Below are 19140 nucleotides of genomic sequence, written 5' to 3'. Positions count from 1 at the left end.
AGTTTTTTGTTAATCCCTCCATAAAATTACATACAGTGGCCACCTTATCACTTTTTTTTACGTTCTTCTCGTGTGAATATTATCTAATCTAACACATCTAAAAAGGTCACAGCAACACGCCTGGAGGGAAGATTTCTGTTTCTGTGCCACAAGTGTCACAAAATTCTTCCACACTCACTTTGCCTCCGTGAAGAGCAACGGAAATGTACAAAAGATGCAAAAATGCCTTGAACTCCTCTTTTTTCAAGTTTCTCTTACATTTGGGTCACTTTTAGAAAGAGATTTTACATAATCTATGTAAGTATTTGTGCTCTCTGTTATTAAATCGAGCATATCATTGTCAATGTACAGTTTCCAGGCCTTGACAATGGTGTTAGCTTTTTTGGCTTCCCCACTGAGACCAGGAAAATGTGTAATTACATTGCGAGTTCATCCGTCTCTCGACAAATAGTGAGGTGACTATTCACTAGAAGAGGGATGAGAGCCAGCCACACGAGATGACAGAGAATCTCAATTAGTGTTAGTGAAACAACTCTCATTTCTGGCAGGAATAACAACTTTATTTGTTGTTCAGCTGTTCCGTCACTCATTTCATGTTCTGTCATGATCACTTTCAGGAACAAAAGTAAGATTTAGATCTGAATCGCCATTATCACTTTCTAATAACAGTTTTTCAATTTCTTCCTCACTTGGGGGACGCTGCCAAGCTGTTTGCAAGCAGTTTTGTTGCCCACAGTCACCATAACAAGAAAACTGCATAAGCAGAAAAAGCCAACGTAAATGGACAGCCTGGGTCTCACAGACCTAGTACATGTTTGTTCCCACATCCAAAATCAAACTGCAAACAAATACGAATTATGAAACAAGTACTGGCCTCTATGAAAGTTAACTGAAAGCTGCAATGAAAGGCTTACTCAACACTAGTGTACTCTTGCAGAAAAATCTGCCTGGGTCAGATAGGTGTAGTCTGTCGGTTCTAGTGTTAACACCATCACCGAGAGGTTACTGCAAGTTTTGTATACAGTGGTTACCAAAAAGTCTAACCCGTGTCCACAAAACAGATAGAACAGGTTCCGTCTCGACATTCCTTCAGCACTACCTTGAACAGGGGAAGGAATTTCTGAATAGGATTGTGACTGGGAATGAAGCATGTGTGAAGTATGTGAATCACGAACCTAAGAAACAGTCCAAAATGCGGCTGCATACTCACTCTTCCAATAAGACCAAAAATTTCAAGCAAAGGAATCTGGCAAAAGATTTGGTGAGAGTAACGTGTGACATAACTGGCTACTCAGCACTTCACTATCAATGATGAGCTGAAGAATGCTGCCAGCAACTGGCTGATGCACCAGGCAGCACCATTCTTTGACGAAGGGATAATGAAGCAGGTGTCATAGTATGACAAACATTTGAATTAATAACCCTCGTAGTAGTCAGCACTGTAAATGATTCTGCAGGCACACTATTAAACAAAAGAGGAGGAGGAAACGTGACATACAGGTCGGCCTCCCTGTCCAGCGCGAAACTGGGGGCAGCTGCGGGCCGCACATTGCCCCTGGCATCTGTCCTGGTGAGCACCACAACCTCCTCCTCGTCCCGCGTTTCTCGGCCACGCTTGTCGTCGTCGCCAGCTTTGCGAGAGGCACGGGCTGCGTCCAGCTTTGCTCGCAGCTGAGATACGAGCTCCTGTGTAACAGAAGAACACAACGCGTGCACATGTCCCACAAAATATTACAAAATTCTTACACACTGACCACCGGCAGCTGCAGAATATTTTCTGATGGGGCTACTTTTATATAGCTGATACAGTTAGTATGAGAATGTATACTGCCCCAGTAATTAAACGTGACAACATACAGGGTGTCTGTCCTAAGAGTCTCAGGTGCACTTTCTGTGGTGTTTCAGCATATATTTACAATTTACTTTTTTAAATATGTAGCTGGAGTCAGTCCAAACAAATACTGCTCATCACGTTTCACGTACAACACCTAGTGAGGTCACAAAGCTTAGGTTTGTTTCACGTTACAAACAAAATTATTTTTAAAACAGAATTCTACAAGCCTATTTGATAGAGCGATCTCAAATTAATCTAGTGGGATATTCGTGTTACTTATATGTATTAACAGGGACAGTAAAACACAAAGAATAACCAGTGCTCTGGCAGTGCTTGAGCAGCATTGTTGCGGGATGGCGGTAGGAGTCAGCACGGGCCAGGTCAGTGCTGTTGCTGATGTAGTACTGGTTATTCTTCCTGTTTTACTGCCCCAGTTAATACATATCGGTAAAACGAATAACGCACTGGGCTAATATCGGACCGCTCTACTGAGCGGTCGCTTGAAAGTCTACTTTAAAAATAATTTTGTTTGTAGCAGGAAATATGGCAATGCTTTCTATCCACACTGGACAAAGCATGAAAGATGTGATGAGCGGTATTTGTTTGGGCTGACTCCACTAGACAATAAAAAAAACGAAATTGCAAATACAGGATGTTCCAGAAATGTTGTGACAAACTTTGACAGGTTGTGGAGTGTGTCTAGAGGGACACATTGAGATAGGAATCTGTGTCCAGGAGCATCATCCAACGATGCTACAGAGCACTGAAGTTATAGTTGCCAGCGCCTGCCACTAGGACACCCCATTCAGCAGCAAGCGTGGCTTTGTATGCTGACGGATTGTACATGGAACATCTCGCAATTTCGTGATCGTGCCTGATTGCAGAGATCGTCAGTGCTGAAGATGGACCTAACTACTTTGCAGAAATGAATGCATCATTATGTTGCCTCAGTGGCTGACAGTTTTGCACACAGGTTTCCATCTGCAGTTTATTTTTCTCCTGTATATCCAAAAACATTGGAGATTGTAAGAGGGTTCCAGGAGAAAAATAAACTGCAGATGGAAACTTATGTCCGAAACAGTCATCCACCGAGGCAACAGAGTTGGGCAATTGTGGGAGACAGAGCCTTCCCATGCAGCAGCTAGTTTCGTATTCTACAATGGCAGTCGACGTAATCATTCGCGATCAGTGAATAACGGCATTTAAAATACAAAAAAATCAAAATTAAGAAGAAAATCCTATTGGAATGCAACAAAAATAATTAGGAAAAATGCCAAATAAATCCCTTTAAAAGCGGAAAAAAAGAAATAAACTTAAAAAAAAAAAAAACACATTATTTTCTATTGCAGCAACAATAAATCTGCTATTTATTAAGACTGCCCAATGACTGCTAAAATTGTGTGAGAATATTGTAATAAATATAAAGTCTATAGCGCCAGGGTTCTTCTTACCTCCTGTTGTGGAGGCCAATGATAGTGACAACGTGTTATGGAGCACATGACAGCAATATTATTACACTTGCTTTTTTATACTAAATGGCAATGAATGGTAAAACACTACCAACTGAATCTAAGTAATTGATATGAAAATACAATGGAACTTTGATTTTATGTTATCCAATTTTATGTTTTCTGAAATTCTATGCCAGAAATTCGTATTCCTTGTGAAAAACTCATAAGATCAATGCTAGAAATTCCCCGATTTTATATTTATTTCTACCAAGGTTTACGTTAATTCTAAAGTCTTACTCAATGTCTTGCTCGACTTTGTCCCATTTTCTTCCTATTGACATTTGATGCGACTTAATGAGTTATAATCAGCACAAAAGACAGATGCTTTGCACCGCAGGTGGTGGCAGAGTAAAGGGAATATTTCAGGCTGCTGAAGAAAGGGGATATGTGAGAGGAAATACTGACATAACCATTATCGGCACTGCCAACGCATCTTGCAACGTTTAGCTTCACTGCACAATTACGACGCAACTACTGCTAGGCTGCGGCAGCAATATAAAAACAGGACAGTTGACGTGAAGTGTTCTGAACTGAGCCAATACATGACACGAAGGGGGCCAGCCGCCACCTTTTCTTGCGCCACTCATAACTCAGTCTCGTCTTCTTGCATCTATTTCCGATGTACCGGATTCAGCAACAATAACAGTCACCAGTCTTTTAAATTCAAACACTGAGGCTCGACAAAACGTACTCGGTCAGAATCAAGAAAATGTAGGCCATTTCTAGCCAGTGAGCTCTTATTGGCTGGTGACTTGTTATGTCCCCCAACAGCCAGCACTGCCACCACATCACAGTATAAGCCAGTTTTATACTAACAACTTACTGGTAAAAACTGACTACTCAAAAATCATGTGCCTTTTGTGCCTGCATGTAAATCAGCAACCAACCACAAAGCGAATGTGTGTAAGATGTGAATGCTGAATGTTGAGCTGAGTGTAGAGTTCTAAATTTTGTTAGTATATTTTAATTTTTCCATAAAAACAGGTAGTCCCTCATAACCCAACCTTCACCATTCAAATGCCAAACTGCATAGCAGACAACTCAAGGAACACCGCCAATTTTGGTGCTGACGTGCAAACGAAAATGACCAATCAAAATAGACAGCACTCAGTATGGAAATAAAATGCCAGGGGCACTGCAGTAGATCCACTAGTCTTGAGTAGTCAACTGAGACAGGAAAATTGGTCATGCAAAAGGGATTTAAATCAGCAACCAACAATCACACACGTGTTTATGATGTCAATGACCTATAGACTGTGCTGAGTGTGGAGTTCCAAATTACCGAGCATGCAGCATGCTGTGCATGCACAGAGAAAAGGGACTATGGTGGCGTCTGCTACCACTGGAAGTTACAACCTATTCTGGTCGAATTCACTCCTATTATAGTAATGGATTTTGTGATTTCGTGTCTTCTCAATTTTTGTTTTGTTGTTTGCTTTGTTTTTGTGGCATACTGAAAAGTTACATGAGGTCCTGGTATTTTTTTCTTATTGATGTTCTCCTACAAGAAAGACAAAATATTTGAAAGCAAAAAGTATTAACATTTTACAGAGAAAGAACCTACACTGCGTATAAATAAGAACATGAATAGACAAACACGTTTTAATAAAAATTATTTCAGCAATGAAAAACTCAGAATTACTGGATGAGAAAAATAATTTTCATTGTTATTTGGCACCTAGAAAAAAAAAAAATATATAAGGCATAAAGATAAAAGGCACTATTTACTGTGTTCTACATACTGCCTGATGTGTTTGCAAGCATATATTTTCTCAATCAAATAAATTTATGCGATCTGAAATGCTTGGATTACACTTTTCGTGTTTTTTCAGTTCTCTGGTGCGTGAACAATTTATCACACGATCACTGATGAGAACTCCCACTATTATTTCTGCTTTGGTCATTAATAAACTCTACTGTCACTGCTTTTCCCTTCATTTTGTTACTACATTTCGATTTTTCCATAGAAAGGATAGTCCTTGACGTGTAAACAAATATGACCACTCAAAACAGATGAGATGCAGTAGAGAAATAAAATGCCAGGGACACTGCAGTAGACTCACTTGTCTTCAGTAGTCAGTCGAGACAAGAAAGTCAATCGTATAAACGGAGCTTCTAACACATGCAAAATGAACTTGCCTGCTGGATACACTAGAGGTTACTGCACTCGCATCACCAGAGTACGCTGCACTGCCATTGAGTACACAATGAAAACACACACTACCAAATGATTACTTACATCACCTTTCACCATACTTCACAGTTTCTGGTTTAATTCATCATGTTCATCAATTTTTTTCTTTTTTCTGGGTGAGCATCTCTCAAAAATGCATGTTTTGAAATATAATTTGTGGTTGTAGCATGTCAGAAAATAGCTCCATTTCCTTGTGCCCAGAAAATAGCTCCATTTCCTTGTGCCCAAACACCAGTTTCAATTCTTGGGCGAGTTTTTACTTTCTGTTACACATCTGTGATTTTTTTTTTTTTTTTAAGGAACTGTTGAAATTCATTACCACAAATTATTGTATAAATACTGTACTGTACATTTAATTTCTTTTGCTTGTACAGATTTAATACAGTGTGTTGTAGAGGATTATGATCTTTAATCATATACACGAATTACACGTGTCTTTGGTCATATTTTGGGGCTTTTATTTCCTCAATTCTGCATTTTCCTCAATTTTGCGTTTTTTAAGCCTGGACTGCAAGAAAATGTAAAATAGAGGTTTCACTGTAATTAGAATCTAATGTTGTCTGGGGTCTCATTCAGTTCAGCACTGAGTTTCCTGACCCAGAGTATAGGTCTGTTCATTAATCCCAATGTCACAAAATTGGTCAGTTCAGATTGTGACTTTTCGTGGTGTGCTGTACCAATTTCTTCATTTATATTTTCCGGAGATAAGATATTACACATTTAACAAATGTGTGGTTCTACAATATCTCAGTCAACTTTTTTATATTTCATTCAAATGCAAAAAAAGTAAGTTAAATCATTTTGCAACTTTGAAACATTTCAAATAGTTATATGAAAGGTACATTATGTACAGTATGTGATCAAATGTACCCGGACAACCCCAAAAACATACATTTTTCATATTAGGAGCATTGTGCTGCCACCTACTGCCAGGTACTCCATATCAGCAACCAAGGTAGTCATTAGACATCTTAGACATTGTGAGAGAGCAGAATGGGGCGCTCTGCAGAACTCACGAACTTCGAATGTGGTCAGGTGATTGGGTGTCACTTGTGTCACACATATGTATGTGAGATTTCCACACTCCCAAACATTCCTAGGTCCACTGTTTTCGAAACATGAAGGGACACGTGAAGGGAGACGTACAGCACAAAAGCATAAAGGCCGACCTGGTCTGTTGACTGACAGAGACCAATCGAAGAGGGTCGTAATAGGCAGACACCTATCCAGACCATCACACAGCAATTCCAAACTGCATCAGGTTCCACTGCAAGTACTATGACAGTTAAAGGGGGAGGTGAGAAAATTTGGATTTCATGGTCAAGCAACTGCTCATAAGCCACACATCATGCCAGTGAATGCCAAACAATGCCTCGCTTGGTGCGCAGAGCATAAACATTGGATGACTGAACAGTGGAAAAATGTTGTGTGGAGTGATGAATCACAGTACACAATGTGGTGATCTGATGGCAGGGTGTGGGTATGGTGAATGCCCGCGAACGTCATCTGCCAGTGTGTGTAGTGCGAACAGTAAAATTCACAGGTGGTGGTGTTAAGGTGTGATCATGTTTTTCATGGGTGGAGGAGTGATAGTGCACCCCTTGTTGTTTTGTGTGGCACTATCACAGCACAGGCCTACACTGATGTTTTGAGCACCTTATTGACTCCCACTGTTGAAGAGCAATTTGGGGATGGTGACTGCATCTTTCAACACGATTAAGCACCTGCTCATAATGCACATCTTACGATGGAGTGGTTACACGACAATAACATCCCTGTAACGGACAGGCCTGCACAGAGTCCTGACCTGAATCCTATAAAACACCTCTGGGGTATTTTGGAACGTCGACTTTGTGCCAGACCTCACCAATCAACACCGATACCTCTCCTCAGTGCAGCACACTGTGAACTATGGGCTGACATTGCCTAAGAAACCTTCCAGCACCTGACTGAACATATGCCTGCAAGAGTGGAAGCTGTCATCAAGGCTAAGGGTGGGCCAACACCATATTGAACTCCAGTATTACTGATAGAGGGTGCCACGAACTTGTAAGTCAATTTCAGCCAGATGTCCCGATACTTTTGATCACATAGCATACTTTGTAAATCAGTTGTGCTTAAGACAATATGAATGATATGTACAGACCTTGTGCATCTCTGGCTGTCACACACTTTTGGACAGTGGTAGCGAGAAGTTTCTGGTGAAGAGTTGTATGTTAATCGTTCTTGAGTAACAGCAAAAAATGTATTGAGGTGAATGTAATAAAACTTAAATTTGAAGAAAAGTTAAATGGTGATGAAACCGTTAATTAATACTTAAATGAACAACCTATTTATACTATTAGAATTTAGCAATGGTCTTCATGGAAGTGAAGTTGCTAGAAGACAATAGCCTCCAACAGTAACTACTGGGCTGTGTCCAGAAAAAAATACATATGTCAAAATTAATTGTCACGGTTGTTCCCAAACATTTTGTAGAAATAACATTGAATATTGTTTTAATAAATTGCAAATGGGATTAATTTTCCTGCTTAGGCAAGAACTTGCAAGTTCCAATGAATGTGCATTTTTGTTCAGAAATAACAAGAGGAAACAAAAATAATAATGAAAGTTTACGTATGGCAAGGAGGTGCTGTAAGATAGTCCAGTGGTACAGCCAGCTGCTAGCAGTCTCAGCTTCTTTCAGTCCAGCCACCCGTCATTTTGAGGCATTCACTCCCGTGTAGGCATTTGGATTTGATTAGCTTTTACTGTCTTGACTCTGTCTCATACAGAGTGTGCATTCTCTGAAAAGTAGTGGGTGTCTTCTCTTTCCTGCTGGCATCGGCTTCTGTTTTGCTAGTTTTCATCCGTACTATTTCATTAAGGTATCTGAAACTGTCCACTTTTTCTATTTTATTGCAGTCTGTTGTTAGGTGATGTGAGACTGTTCAGATGTCAGTTATGTACTTTGTTTTCTCAAAACAAATTTGGAGGTGAGCTTTTTCGGCTCATTCATTCAGCAAGTTCATCTGCCCCACAACTGTCTCTGCGTTTCTCAAGAGAATTGCCAGGTCTATGGTGAATACAAGGCAGTTTACTCTCAACAATGTTAGATTTGTTCAAATTTAATCTGGACTTTTTCACCACAGATAGAATAAAAGCCAGGAAGCAGGTTGGGAAGTGAGGGACAGTTGGTGGGACTACATAAATTGCCTGAACAGATGCAACATTCAGCAACAGCTGTTTTATCACCAGCCAGATGGGAGAGCAAAACGTACGTCTCTATATTGCACAACACAACATTGTTTGTTTTGCAAGAAGGAAGGTGTCTAACCTTTTGAGATACTGATTAGTCTCTGAGGGCTGCTCTTTCAGAGTTGCTTCAGAAGGGAAAAAGTTTGGACTCTTATTGTACAGTCACTGGAATTTTGAGGAATACTGGACCATGCCCATGTTGTACTAGTTGAGTAAAAATACCTCATACAGTCAGCATATCAAGAATCTACAGAAACCAGCATTTTGCTCATTACCAACTCAAGAGCTGGAGCTTACTGCTCTTTAGGAACAAATTGTACATATTCATTAAATCCATCCTCTAACATTAGATCTGGGTAGAATGCACACTTACCAGGGCCACATAAGGAAAATGTTCCTTGCAGTTCTTTACATTTTCTGAGATGCTCTCTCACTGTTTCTGCCTTCCACACATTCAACTTATGAGTATTTTTGAGTGTTTTCCTCCCATCATAATTTGCAGTTGGGTTATCCACTCTCATATTATGCAATTCTTTTTTTATGGAAAAACAGATTAAATTTTTTATGGAAACACCATCTGCTCCTTAACAGACTTGGCAAAACCCAAAGTACAGATACTTTCATTACAGAATGATAGGCTGGAATTGCCCACACATACCACTACAAATAAACTGTTCAGTTAAAACTTGGAATATACAAATGGTAATGAAAGCTCTGCTAGACAGCAAATAATAATAGTAGGGGAGTCAAGTCATCAACAGGCACTGTTTAGTCAACTGGCACAATACAGTTGTACGGGTGTGTGTGTGTACTGGCTCTAGCTCGAAAAAAGATTCGTTCAAAAGCAATCAAAGTTTCCAGTCTTATGTGCATGTCAACAAATTGATGCTTCTGCTATTCACTGAATCATTCCATTTACTCCATAATTATTTTCATTAATATACAAGTATGTAAGAAAGCATTGCGTTTTAATGTGCTTTTATTATCTCCACAATTAGTGTGAATGTGAAAGACCGTTAAGCGCACTCAACATTTAATGGATGAGGAGAAAAAAATTCACTTCTTAGAAGTCCAGTCGTCTTTCAAGAGGTGGCAGGGGAAAGACACACTACAGGACACTGTCTGCATTTACCATGACATGTATATATGGACATATATACATGCCCTGCTGTGCCATTCCCAAGATGCTGTGGACAAGTATATGCAAGTTGCTTGGGTCTTCTTACACCGCTATTGACATCTGCATGTGTCCTAAGCTGCCCATCTGTCTCTGCTGCTGACGAGTTACTGCCATAACTCGGTGAACAGAAAACTAAACTAAACTAAACTCCTCCCGAACACGCCCTTAAGGCCCAACGGTACCAACCATGTCATCCTCACTGGATGCGGATATGGAGGGGCATGTGGTCAGCACACCGCACTCCTGGCCTTATGTGAGTTTCCGAATCTGGAGCCCTACTTCTCAATCAAGTAGCCCCTCAGTTTGCCTCACAAAGGACGGGCTGAGTGCACCCCACTTATGAACAGCGCTTGGCAGACCGGATGGTCTCCCATCCAAGTGCTGGCCCAGCCCGACAGCGCTTAACTTCGGTGATCTGACGGGAACTGGTGTTACCACTGCAGCAAAGGCTGTTGGTGGTGAACAGAAAAGTTCTGATTATTTATCATACAACATATATGCCTCTTTGCATTGTATCATTTGCAAAAACCCTCATTTGGATATCTTGAACTAATCATGGAGTATGACAATTGTTATGACCACGTAATTCCTGATTCACAGGGATGAAAATGGACACATCACATACGACCATCCACTGGATATAAAATCAATAATGTGACAATGTAATGAGATGATATACAGCTCCCAATTTTAAATAAAACTTCAATATCTTATTTACACTTCATACACTGCTATGTATGAGCTAAAAATCAACCATATGCAAAGGACATGCAATGTGTTTTACCTCTGCAAACTATTTAAAAAAATGCACAATGCTTAACTAAATTTGATGCAGCAGAATAACTATAATGAATAGCGAAAAGAAAATCAGTCCTTTACTGAGTGAAGATATCAGACTGTAAGATTCCAAAAATCAAATTTTTTGAGCAAATAGTTTTCTTAAAATTGGACGATAAGTATTTCATAGCAGCTGGAAAACTGTTTCTCAGTACAGGTATCATCATTGGCGAGCAGTAAAGCCACAAAAAAGCCATGTTCAGGACTGAATGCAGAGAGCACATTTGTAGCAGCAAAAGGGTTAAAGCATCAAACTGCTGTGATATGTCCATCGGCACTGTCTATCACACACGTAACACTGGCAATTTGATCACAACAGTCCATTTCTGCAGGGGAGCCTCAGTTTGTGATGAACACGCTGTACCACCCTCTGCACTGCTGACTGACCACACTATGACATCTATACCTTAATATCACTGAAGGTTGCTTTGGGTGTGCAAAACTTCAGCCTTAAGGAAAGGAGTTTCACATGCCAAAGCTGTCATCAGAGATGGAGCACAAGCTTGAAATATGAAAAGCTGGGGAAGGAAATTGATTGTGTGTTTTTCAAAGGAACCATCCTGGCATTTGCCTGGAGTGACTCAGGAACATCATGTAAAACCAAATCTAGATGGCTGAGCAGTGCAAACACGAGGGGTCCACCAAGCACTTCTCTCTTTTTTCAGTGAAGAGGTTGAAAGACTATCTTTCCTGCAACGATTATACATTTATGTTGATGGAAATTAGGTACAAAAGGTCGTACTGCTTTTGTACGAGGGATGATCAGAAAGTAACACACAATAATTTTTTCCTCCTCTTCTACTGCAACTGGAATGTTGCAATTTCACAGCAATATAGAGTGAAGCTTGCACAATGTAGGGTATTTTGTTTTCATGTGCAGCCCTAGTAAGAGAAGCCTGAACTACAAAACAAAATTGGAATGCATGTTACTGTCATCAATTTGTGAAGAGCAGTGAAATGCAGTTCGATATTTGTGGGCCTGAAGAATGTCGGAGCCATTGAGGCAGCAATTTTGAACGAGCAGCATGGTGAACCTTATCACAGCAATTCAACATTTTCTGCAGTGCAGTGTAAGATACTGTTCACGACACATTGGAATTTCATAACATTACTGCTCTTTGGATGCCTAAGAACCTGACAGACAAGAACAAGGGACAACAAATTATGACAAGCTACGATCACTTAATGCATTAACCACAAAGGGCATCGTCTTCTGTACAGAATCATCAGTAGTGATGAGTTGTGGGCATAACAGTACGTATCTGAAACCAAACAGGCCTCTATGGAGAGGAAACATGCTGGTTCTTCAGTACAAAAAAAAAAAAAAAGAATTCAAAGTGACTCAGTCTGCTAGGAAACTACTTGTGACAGTGTTCTGCGATATGCATAGTATGTTACTGGTGGACTTTGCTGAGCATGAGACTACTGTGAATTCTGCAGCCTACATTAAAACTTTGGTTAAATTGTGTCATGTCCTTCATGACAGACGCCACAACATTAATGCTGATGGTGTCAAACTCGTTCATGTCAATGCTCACTCCCATGCTGGTGCTTCTGTTCTTCAGAAAATTGCCAAATTTAGATGGGACATGCTCCACTATCCACCATAGAGTCTGGAACTTGCACCTTTGGACTTTCATCTGTTTGGTACCAAGAAGAAACTCTTGGCTGGCAAATGCTTTGCGACAGGTGCACAAGTGAAATCTGCAGTACACAGATGCCAGAATGAGATTTTCACTCTGCAGCGGAGTGTGGGCTGATATGAAACTTCCTGGCAGATTAAAACTGTGTGCCACACCGAGACTCGAACTCAGGACCTTTGCCTTTCACGGGCAAGTGCTCTACCAACTGAGCTACCCAAGCACGACTCAAGACCCGTCCTCACTGCTTCAATTCTGCAAGTACCTCATCTCCTACCTTCCCAACTCCACAGAAGCTCTTCTGCGAAAGTGTGGAAGGTAGGAGATGAGGCACTGGCAGAACTGAAGCTGTGAGGATTGGGTAGCTCAATTGGTAGAGCACTTGCCCGCGAAAAGCAAAGGTCCCGAGTTTGAGTCTCGGTCCAGCACACAGTTTTAATCTGTCTGGAAGTTTCAGTACAAAGATGGTTATACTTCAACAAAACTGACTTCTACAAACAGAGCATACTGAAACTGGTTCTACGACGGGAGAATTGTGTTGAGAACATTGGTGACTATGTAGAAAGAAAAGTAGGTACAAGATGTAAGTTCATTTGCAACTTTTTTTGTTTTGTTACCTATTAAACTTTTTGGTAACAGAATTACTTTACACAAGACTGGTGTGATACAGCTCTTCACACTAATGAATCCTGTGCTAAGCTCTTGTATTGATAAATACAACCCCAGGGGAGTTCCTAATTGATGAATGATACAAAGAAAGTAATGCACATGAAAGCAACAGGACAAAATAATATTTTTAATAAAAATATTCATATTTTTATTCAGATATTGAGTGTTTGTTGTACTTTATCACACATAGGGAGGGTCGTATTGAGGGATAACACATATCGTCAGCATTTGATGGCAGTCGTGGTGACATACGGAGAGGAAACATCTGCTCAGACACAGCGATAAATATTCTACAGGTTGCCATCCTGCCCTCAAGATGTGTAGACTATAAAAAAAATTAAAAAAAATGTATTATACAACACAGGTGTGTTGCAAAATAAGGAAGAGGAACTTTTGCAAAGGAGAATCATGCTGTAACATGAAAGAATAACATATCAGATTAGTATGAGTTGCCACTATATCTGAAAGCAGGGAAACATAATGAATGCAAAGTGCAACTGGTATGTAATGTGTATTCTTGAAATGTGGGCTGTAGGTGATTTTTTCCCCTTTTTTCCTTTACCAAACTGATAATTCTTTTATGCCTGAGGATGGTGTGCTATCAATTGATCCATTCTTTTAGTCAAATTGTTCCATAAATTTTTTTTATCCACAATTTGATTCAGCACCTACTCACTCATTGCCTGATCTTCAACATTTTTCTGTAGCGCCCCATTTCAAAAGCTTTTATTGTCTCCTTGTCTAAAACGTTTAGCATAGCCATTTCATTTCTCTACAAGGATACACTCCAGACAAGTGCCTTCACAAAACATTTCCTAACACCTAAATTTAAATGAGGTATTAACGAATTCCTCTTTTCAGAAATCTAACAACTAAAAATCCAGATTGAAGTAATGACAAAGGACAGATTGCTTGCCACTGTTTAGTGGAGATGAGTAACAGACAGGCACAACAAAAAGACTGCTAAACAAGCAAGCTTTGGCCAGAAGGCTTTTTCTGAATTAGATGACATAACACACACAATCACGGAAACGCAGCTCACAAACATGTGAGCATTGTCACTGGCTGCTGAGTCTGGCCTCAGCAGCCAGAGACAGTGGCCATGTGTGTCTGAATTGCATTTGCATGAATGTGTGTGAGTCTGCTGTCTGGCTGAAAGCTTACTCATTTAGCATTCTTTTTGTTGTGGCTGTCTGCTACTCAACATCTCCATTATATGGTGAGAAGCAATGTATCATTTTCATAACATTGTCTTTTTCAGAAATGATTTTCTAGCTGTAGCATTGTCTCTACAATCTGTTATTTTGCTGCCCAAACAACATGACTTATCTACTGCTTTCATTTACTGCTTTTAGAGTCTCATTTCCCAATCTAATTCCCTCAACATTGCCTGATTTAATTTGATTACATCCTTTACCCTTGTTTTGCTTTTGTTGGTGTTCATCTTATAACCCCTTTTCAAGGTGCTATCCATTCTGTTCAACTTCCTTTCAAGTCCGTCGCTGTCTCTTACAGAAGTACAATGTCATCACCAAACCTCAAATTTTTATTTCTTCTCCCTGATCTTTAATTGCTTTTCCTTGGTTTCCATTAATGCTTGCTCAACTTACAGATTGAACAGCATCAGGGATGGGTTACAACTCTGTCTCAGTCCCTTATGAAATAATGCTTCTCTTTACTGTGACTGATGAAGGTTGAAAAACAGTTCATTTTAAAATTTCAATTATCTTTTTAATACAAAATTAATTTGACAAATATGTGACTATACAAATGAAAATGCAGATGATACAAAAGTTTAACTGCTTGGCTATAAGAGCACATACCTGGCATGACTAGCTCTCACTGCCACTGGTGTGTTCACCTACTAGCTCCAAATAATACGGTAGGACATTAGCTGTGGAACATAAGAACAGCTACGTAACTGCATGGTGATTATAATTTCTTGTGGCTGATTAGTTACAGAGTGAGTTCGGCATTCCTTGGTGAATTTCATTACTATTATTCGTGTAGTTGTGTTTTATTGTTTCATTTGTTATTTCACAGGAAGTCCCTCAAAGAGCCAAACAGACCCTGCATAAAACTTATCTTCTGCCAATCATGGTCTGTGTCATAAATAAGAGAGAAGAGAGTCAAATACAAGCATATGAAATGAAGTTCCTTAGGTCAGCTCTACAAAAACCTAGGGAGGGACAGAGTCAGGAATGATTATGTAAGGAGAGACGTGCAGGTGACGTTGACTGCAGAGGAGACGATGATTGCTTTGAGACTGAAGTGGTTTGGGCATGTGAAGCGAATGCACCCGACTCGAACTCCACGCCAGAGGTACCAGGAAGAAGACTAATTGGGCGGCCTAGTAAGAGATCTCAAGAGGAGAGGAGTAACATGGGATGTACTGGAGAGGGAGAAGCTATACCAGGACAGAAACCAATAGAGGCTTATTGTTCACAAAGTTCCTACCCAGCTCACTGGAGGGAAATCATGATGATGATGATAATGCATAACCCTTTTCTGCATGCTTTCAAGAACTTCTTAGTAAACAGTGTTCATTAACCACTTGGCCCTGAGGCACAAAATCTTTATGAATGATTCCCTGGCTATCAAAAACGCATAGAGAATGCATTTGATATCTGATTTGCCCATTCTTGCTCTTTCTGACCCCGGAGAGCCTCAGAGCAGAGCAGAGCAGACAGCAGCAGAAGCAGCAGCTTATCGGTTGTACACAGTTTGTTTACATCATTTAGTTTAATGCTTTTCTAACTTACTTCTGAGCAGAACTGAAGAGTAGTTTATTATTTAGCTGTTTTTAGTACTGCTATATATTTTTGTTGCAAGAACTTGAATATTTTTCAATCTCTTGTCTTGAGTGAGTTTGCTTTCTAGGGTAGTTTTCTGCCACAGAAGTCACTAATGCTGCTTTATTTAATTGACTCTACAACTCTTGTAATTAGTAAATATTCAGTACACCTCCAGCCTCGGATTCTCAGAGTTTAATCTCACATTCTGTAAGTGTACTGTAGTTCAGTAGACCCAGAACATACAGTTTAATGTCCTGTTCAAGTTCCATGTCAATGGCTGTAGTAGTTCCTGAAATACAGGGAAGCCAAATCACTAAATTTAACATTGTCGGGATAGAGCGTTCCAACTCCCCTTAATGCAGATAAATAGGAAAAACCAACCCGTAAAGTTCGGTTACAGCACCAGAAGTGTCCTGCTAGACACAGTCACATTGTTTAAATATCTGGGTGTAACGTTGTGAAGCGATATGAAGTGGAACGAGCCTGTGAAGACTGTGGTAGGGAAGGTGAATGGTCAACTTCGGTTTATTGGGTGAATTTTAGGAAAGAGTCATTCATCTGTAAAGGAGACTGCATATAGGACGCTAGAGTGATCTATTCTTGAACAGCTCGCGTGTTTGGGATCTGCAACATGTCGGATTGAAAGAAGATATCACAGCAATTCAGAGGTAAGCTGCTAGATTTGTTACCAGTAGGTTCGATCAGCACGCACGTGTCATGGATATACTTCGGGAGCTCAAGTGGGAATCCCTGGAGGGAAGAAGACATTCATTTCAAAGAACATTACTGAGAAGTATAGAGAACTGGCATTTGAAGCTGACCATAGAACAATCCTGTCATCCAACATACATTTCGCGTAGGGACCATGAAGACAAGACACGAGAAATCAGGGCTCATACGGAGGCATATAGATAGTCATTTTTCCCTTGCTCTATCTGCAAATGAAACAGGAAAGGAAACAGCTGGTTGTGGTAAAGGATGCTCTCTGCCACACACTGTAATGTGGCTTGCAGAGTATGTGTGTGGATGTAGATGAGTGAGCCCTTCCATGCTCTGGTGCTTGGTTCGCCGCTCATAATTAAACGTCCATATCTCACAGCCATTAATGACACATTCCAGAAATTGAGGATAATTTTCAACTGATTCAAAAAAGTCAATGCATCTGTTCCTCACAATGTTCTGTCACCGGTTTTGAGCAGATTTTCCTCATCCCCCAACTGACTGGTCAGTATCTGATGAACAGTGGCGTGATTCAGATTCAACTCTGCCATAAACACTCTGAAAGTGAGCTGGTGACTATCACACACTAGGTAGTGGCCTCTGCCAATATTTGCTTCAGTTCTAGAAACTGAAGGCCTACCACTGCAAATTTCATCTTCAGTTGGCTGTCTCCTTTCTGCAAATGCCTTAAACCACCAAAATACTAGGTCACTGACAAAACACTATCTCTGAAAGCTAGCCGAAGTTCTGCAGGTATTTCTGTTGCATTGTGTCAAAGTCCAAAGCAAAATGTAATCACACATAGTTGCTCGAAATTCGTGTCACTCACAAACAACCAATGTGACACTTCACTGATGAGCCAAAACATACTCAATATAGTGACACCACATTGATGAGCCAAAACATGCTTAATAGCTCGTTTGTCCGTATTTGGTAGATGATTCTGTATATCAGGGATCTGACAGTTTGTTGGTAGGTTTATGGAGGTATGTGGCATTAGATGCTATACACAGGTTGTGTAATTCACGTAAATAACTGGCCACTGATTTGTGTATGCAATGATGAGCCCAATAGTGACCCAATGGGTTCCATAGAACTTACATCAAGTGGTTGCTGAGACATCAATGTGAGTTCACTATAACACTCCTCAAACCACTGTATCGCAGTTCTGGCTCTAAGACATGGAAAATTATAGTCCTGAAAGATGACATTGCCTTTGGGGAAGACATCAAGCATGATGATAGCATTTGTGGAGATGACTGTTAACCTAGTGCAGCAAAAATGCAATTCACCCGAACAGCTGACACATCCCCCGCGATCGACGATTGAATACCCACGGTCCTGTGCTCACTGCAATTGTAAGCGACAATGTTTGTGGGTCAACATGTGAACACGTAGGAGTGGTCTCCTGTGGAGCTCCACGTTCGACAATGAACGATGAACGTTGTGATCCGAAACACTTGTGCGTGCACCAGCATTGTACTCTTTTGGCAGAGATGCCACAGATCACCGTCTACCCCATTTTACACAGCAGACAAGCCTCTGAACCCCACATTCTGTGAAGAGCCGTGGACCTTAAACCATTTAGTGCCTAGTGGTTCTTGTACCTCATTCTGTAGATGCTCACAACTGTAGCATGTGAACATTTGACCAGCTTCCTCATTTTAGAGATACTCATTTACAGGCTCTGCGTAATAATAATTTGCCCTTTGTCAAAGTCACTTATCTCAACGGATTTCCCCATTTGCAGCCCATATCTTTGCTAGGGTGACCCCTGTCCATGTCTGCTCTGCTTGCAGACTTCTTGTTACTGCATCACATGCCTGCAATGCCATCAAGCGGCATCCACTGTTGCGGTCGGCCATGATCGTTATGTTTTGGCTTATCAGTGCAGTGTGGTCCAATATGCATTGATGGCGTATCACCCTATTCACCTGCCTCCCCTCCATGACTGACGTCATCAAAGTTGCCGAATCAAACACTACACTATTAGTTTCATTACTTTTACTAACACACCATACTAGGTATGAAAGTATTGTTACTGAATACTGAAATACTGAAAATTGGAACACAAACATTCTGCTAATCAATGTAATGTGGCGAACAGGACCTAAAGCAGGGTAACACAGTCTCTTGCTATGGAAGGGATTGTTAGTATAATATGCTACCTTGCTCCTCCAAACAATCCTACAAGTTCAAGAATTGTGGTACGTATCAAGTTTCAACAGAGAATGATGGTCGTACACAAATGTACTACCATTATTCGCTCATGTTGTCAATAGGTTGAACAAATATACAGAGTTTAAGAAAGAAGAGTGGAGAATGTGTGAAAGTGTGATGTGTCATAGCAAGTAGAGGAAGTGCATCATGCTTGCAGTAATGTAATTCTATTGAATTCTCTGCTTTTTTCATACACTGACTGAAAGCACTGAACCTATTCCCAGTTGACTTTTTCAGAAAGACGGCCCTCTGTTGAACAGAACAAGTAAAAGTTGCTTCTTGATGTAACGTAAGAGACAGTTT

At 40.4% G+C, this 19140-nt stretch overlaps 1 protein-coding gene across 3 annotated transcripts in view; it reads right to left on the bottom strand.

Annotated features, from left to right (window-relative positions):
• LOC126425034 (CWF19-like protein 2) overlaps positions 1-19140 on the bottom strand; it is a 188145-nt gene that overhangs the window by 88902 nt on the left and 80103 nt on the right. For all 3 annotated transcript variants that reach the window (XR_007576250.1, XR_007576249.1, XM_050087942.1), the window contains exon 7: positions 1499-1686. Coding sequence is in view for 1 of the 3 variants with exons in the window: in XM_050087942.1 (XP_049943899.1) it covers positions 1499-1686 (188 nt within the window). In the remaining 2 variants the exon portion in view is untranslated. The remainder of the gene's footprint in view (positions 1-1498; positions 1687-19140) is intronic.

This window comes from Schistocerca serialis, chromosome 10 (genome assembly GCF_023864345.2).
Source record: "Schistocerca serialis cubense isolate TAMUIC-IGC-003099 chromosome 10, iqSchSeri2.2, whole genome shotgun sequence".
Lineage (NCBI taxonomy): Eukaryota > Metazoa > Arthropoda > Insecta > Orthoptera > Acrididae > Schistocerca > Schistocerca serialis.
Note: the sequence above shows the minus strand (reverse complement) of the source record. Positions and strands in the feature narration are given on the sequence as shown.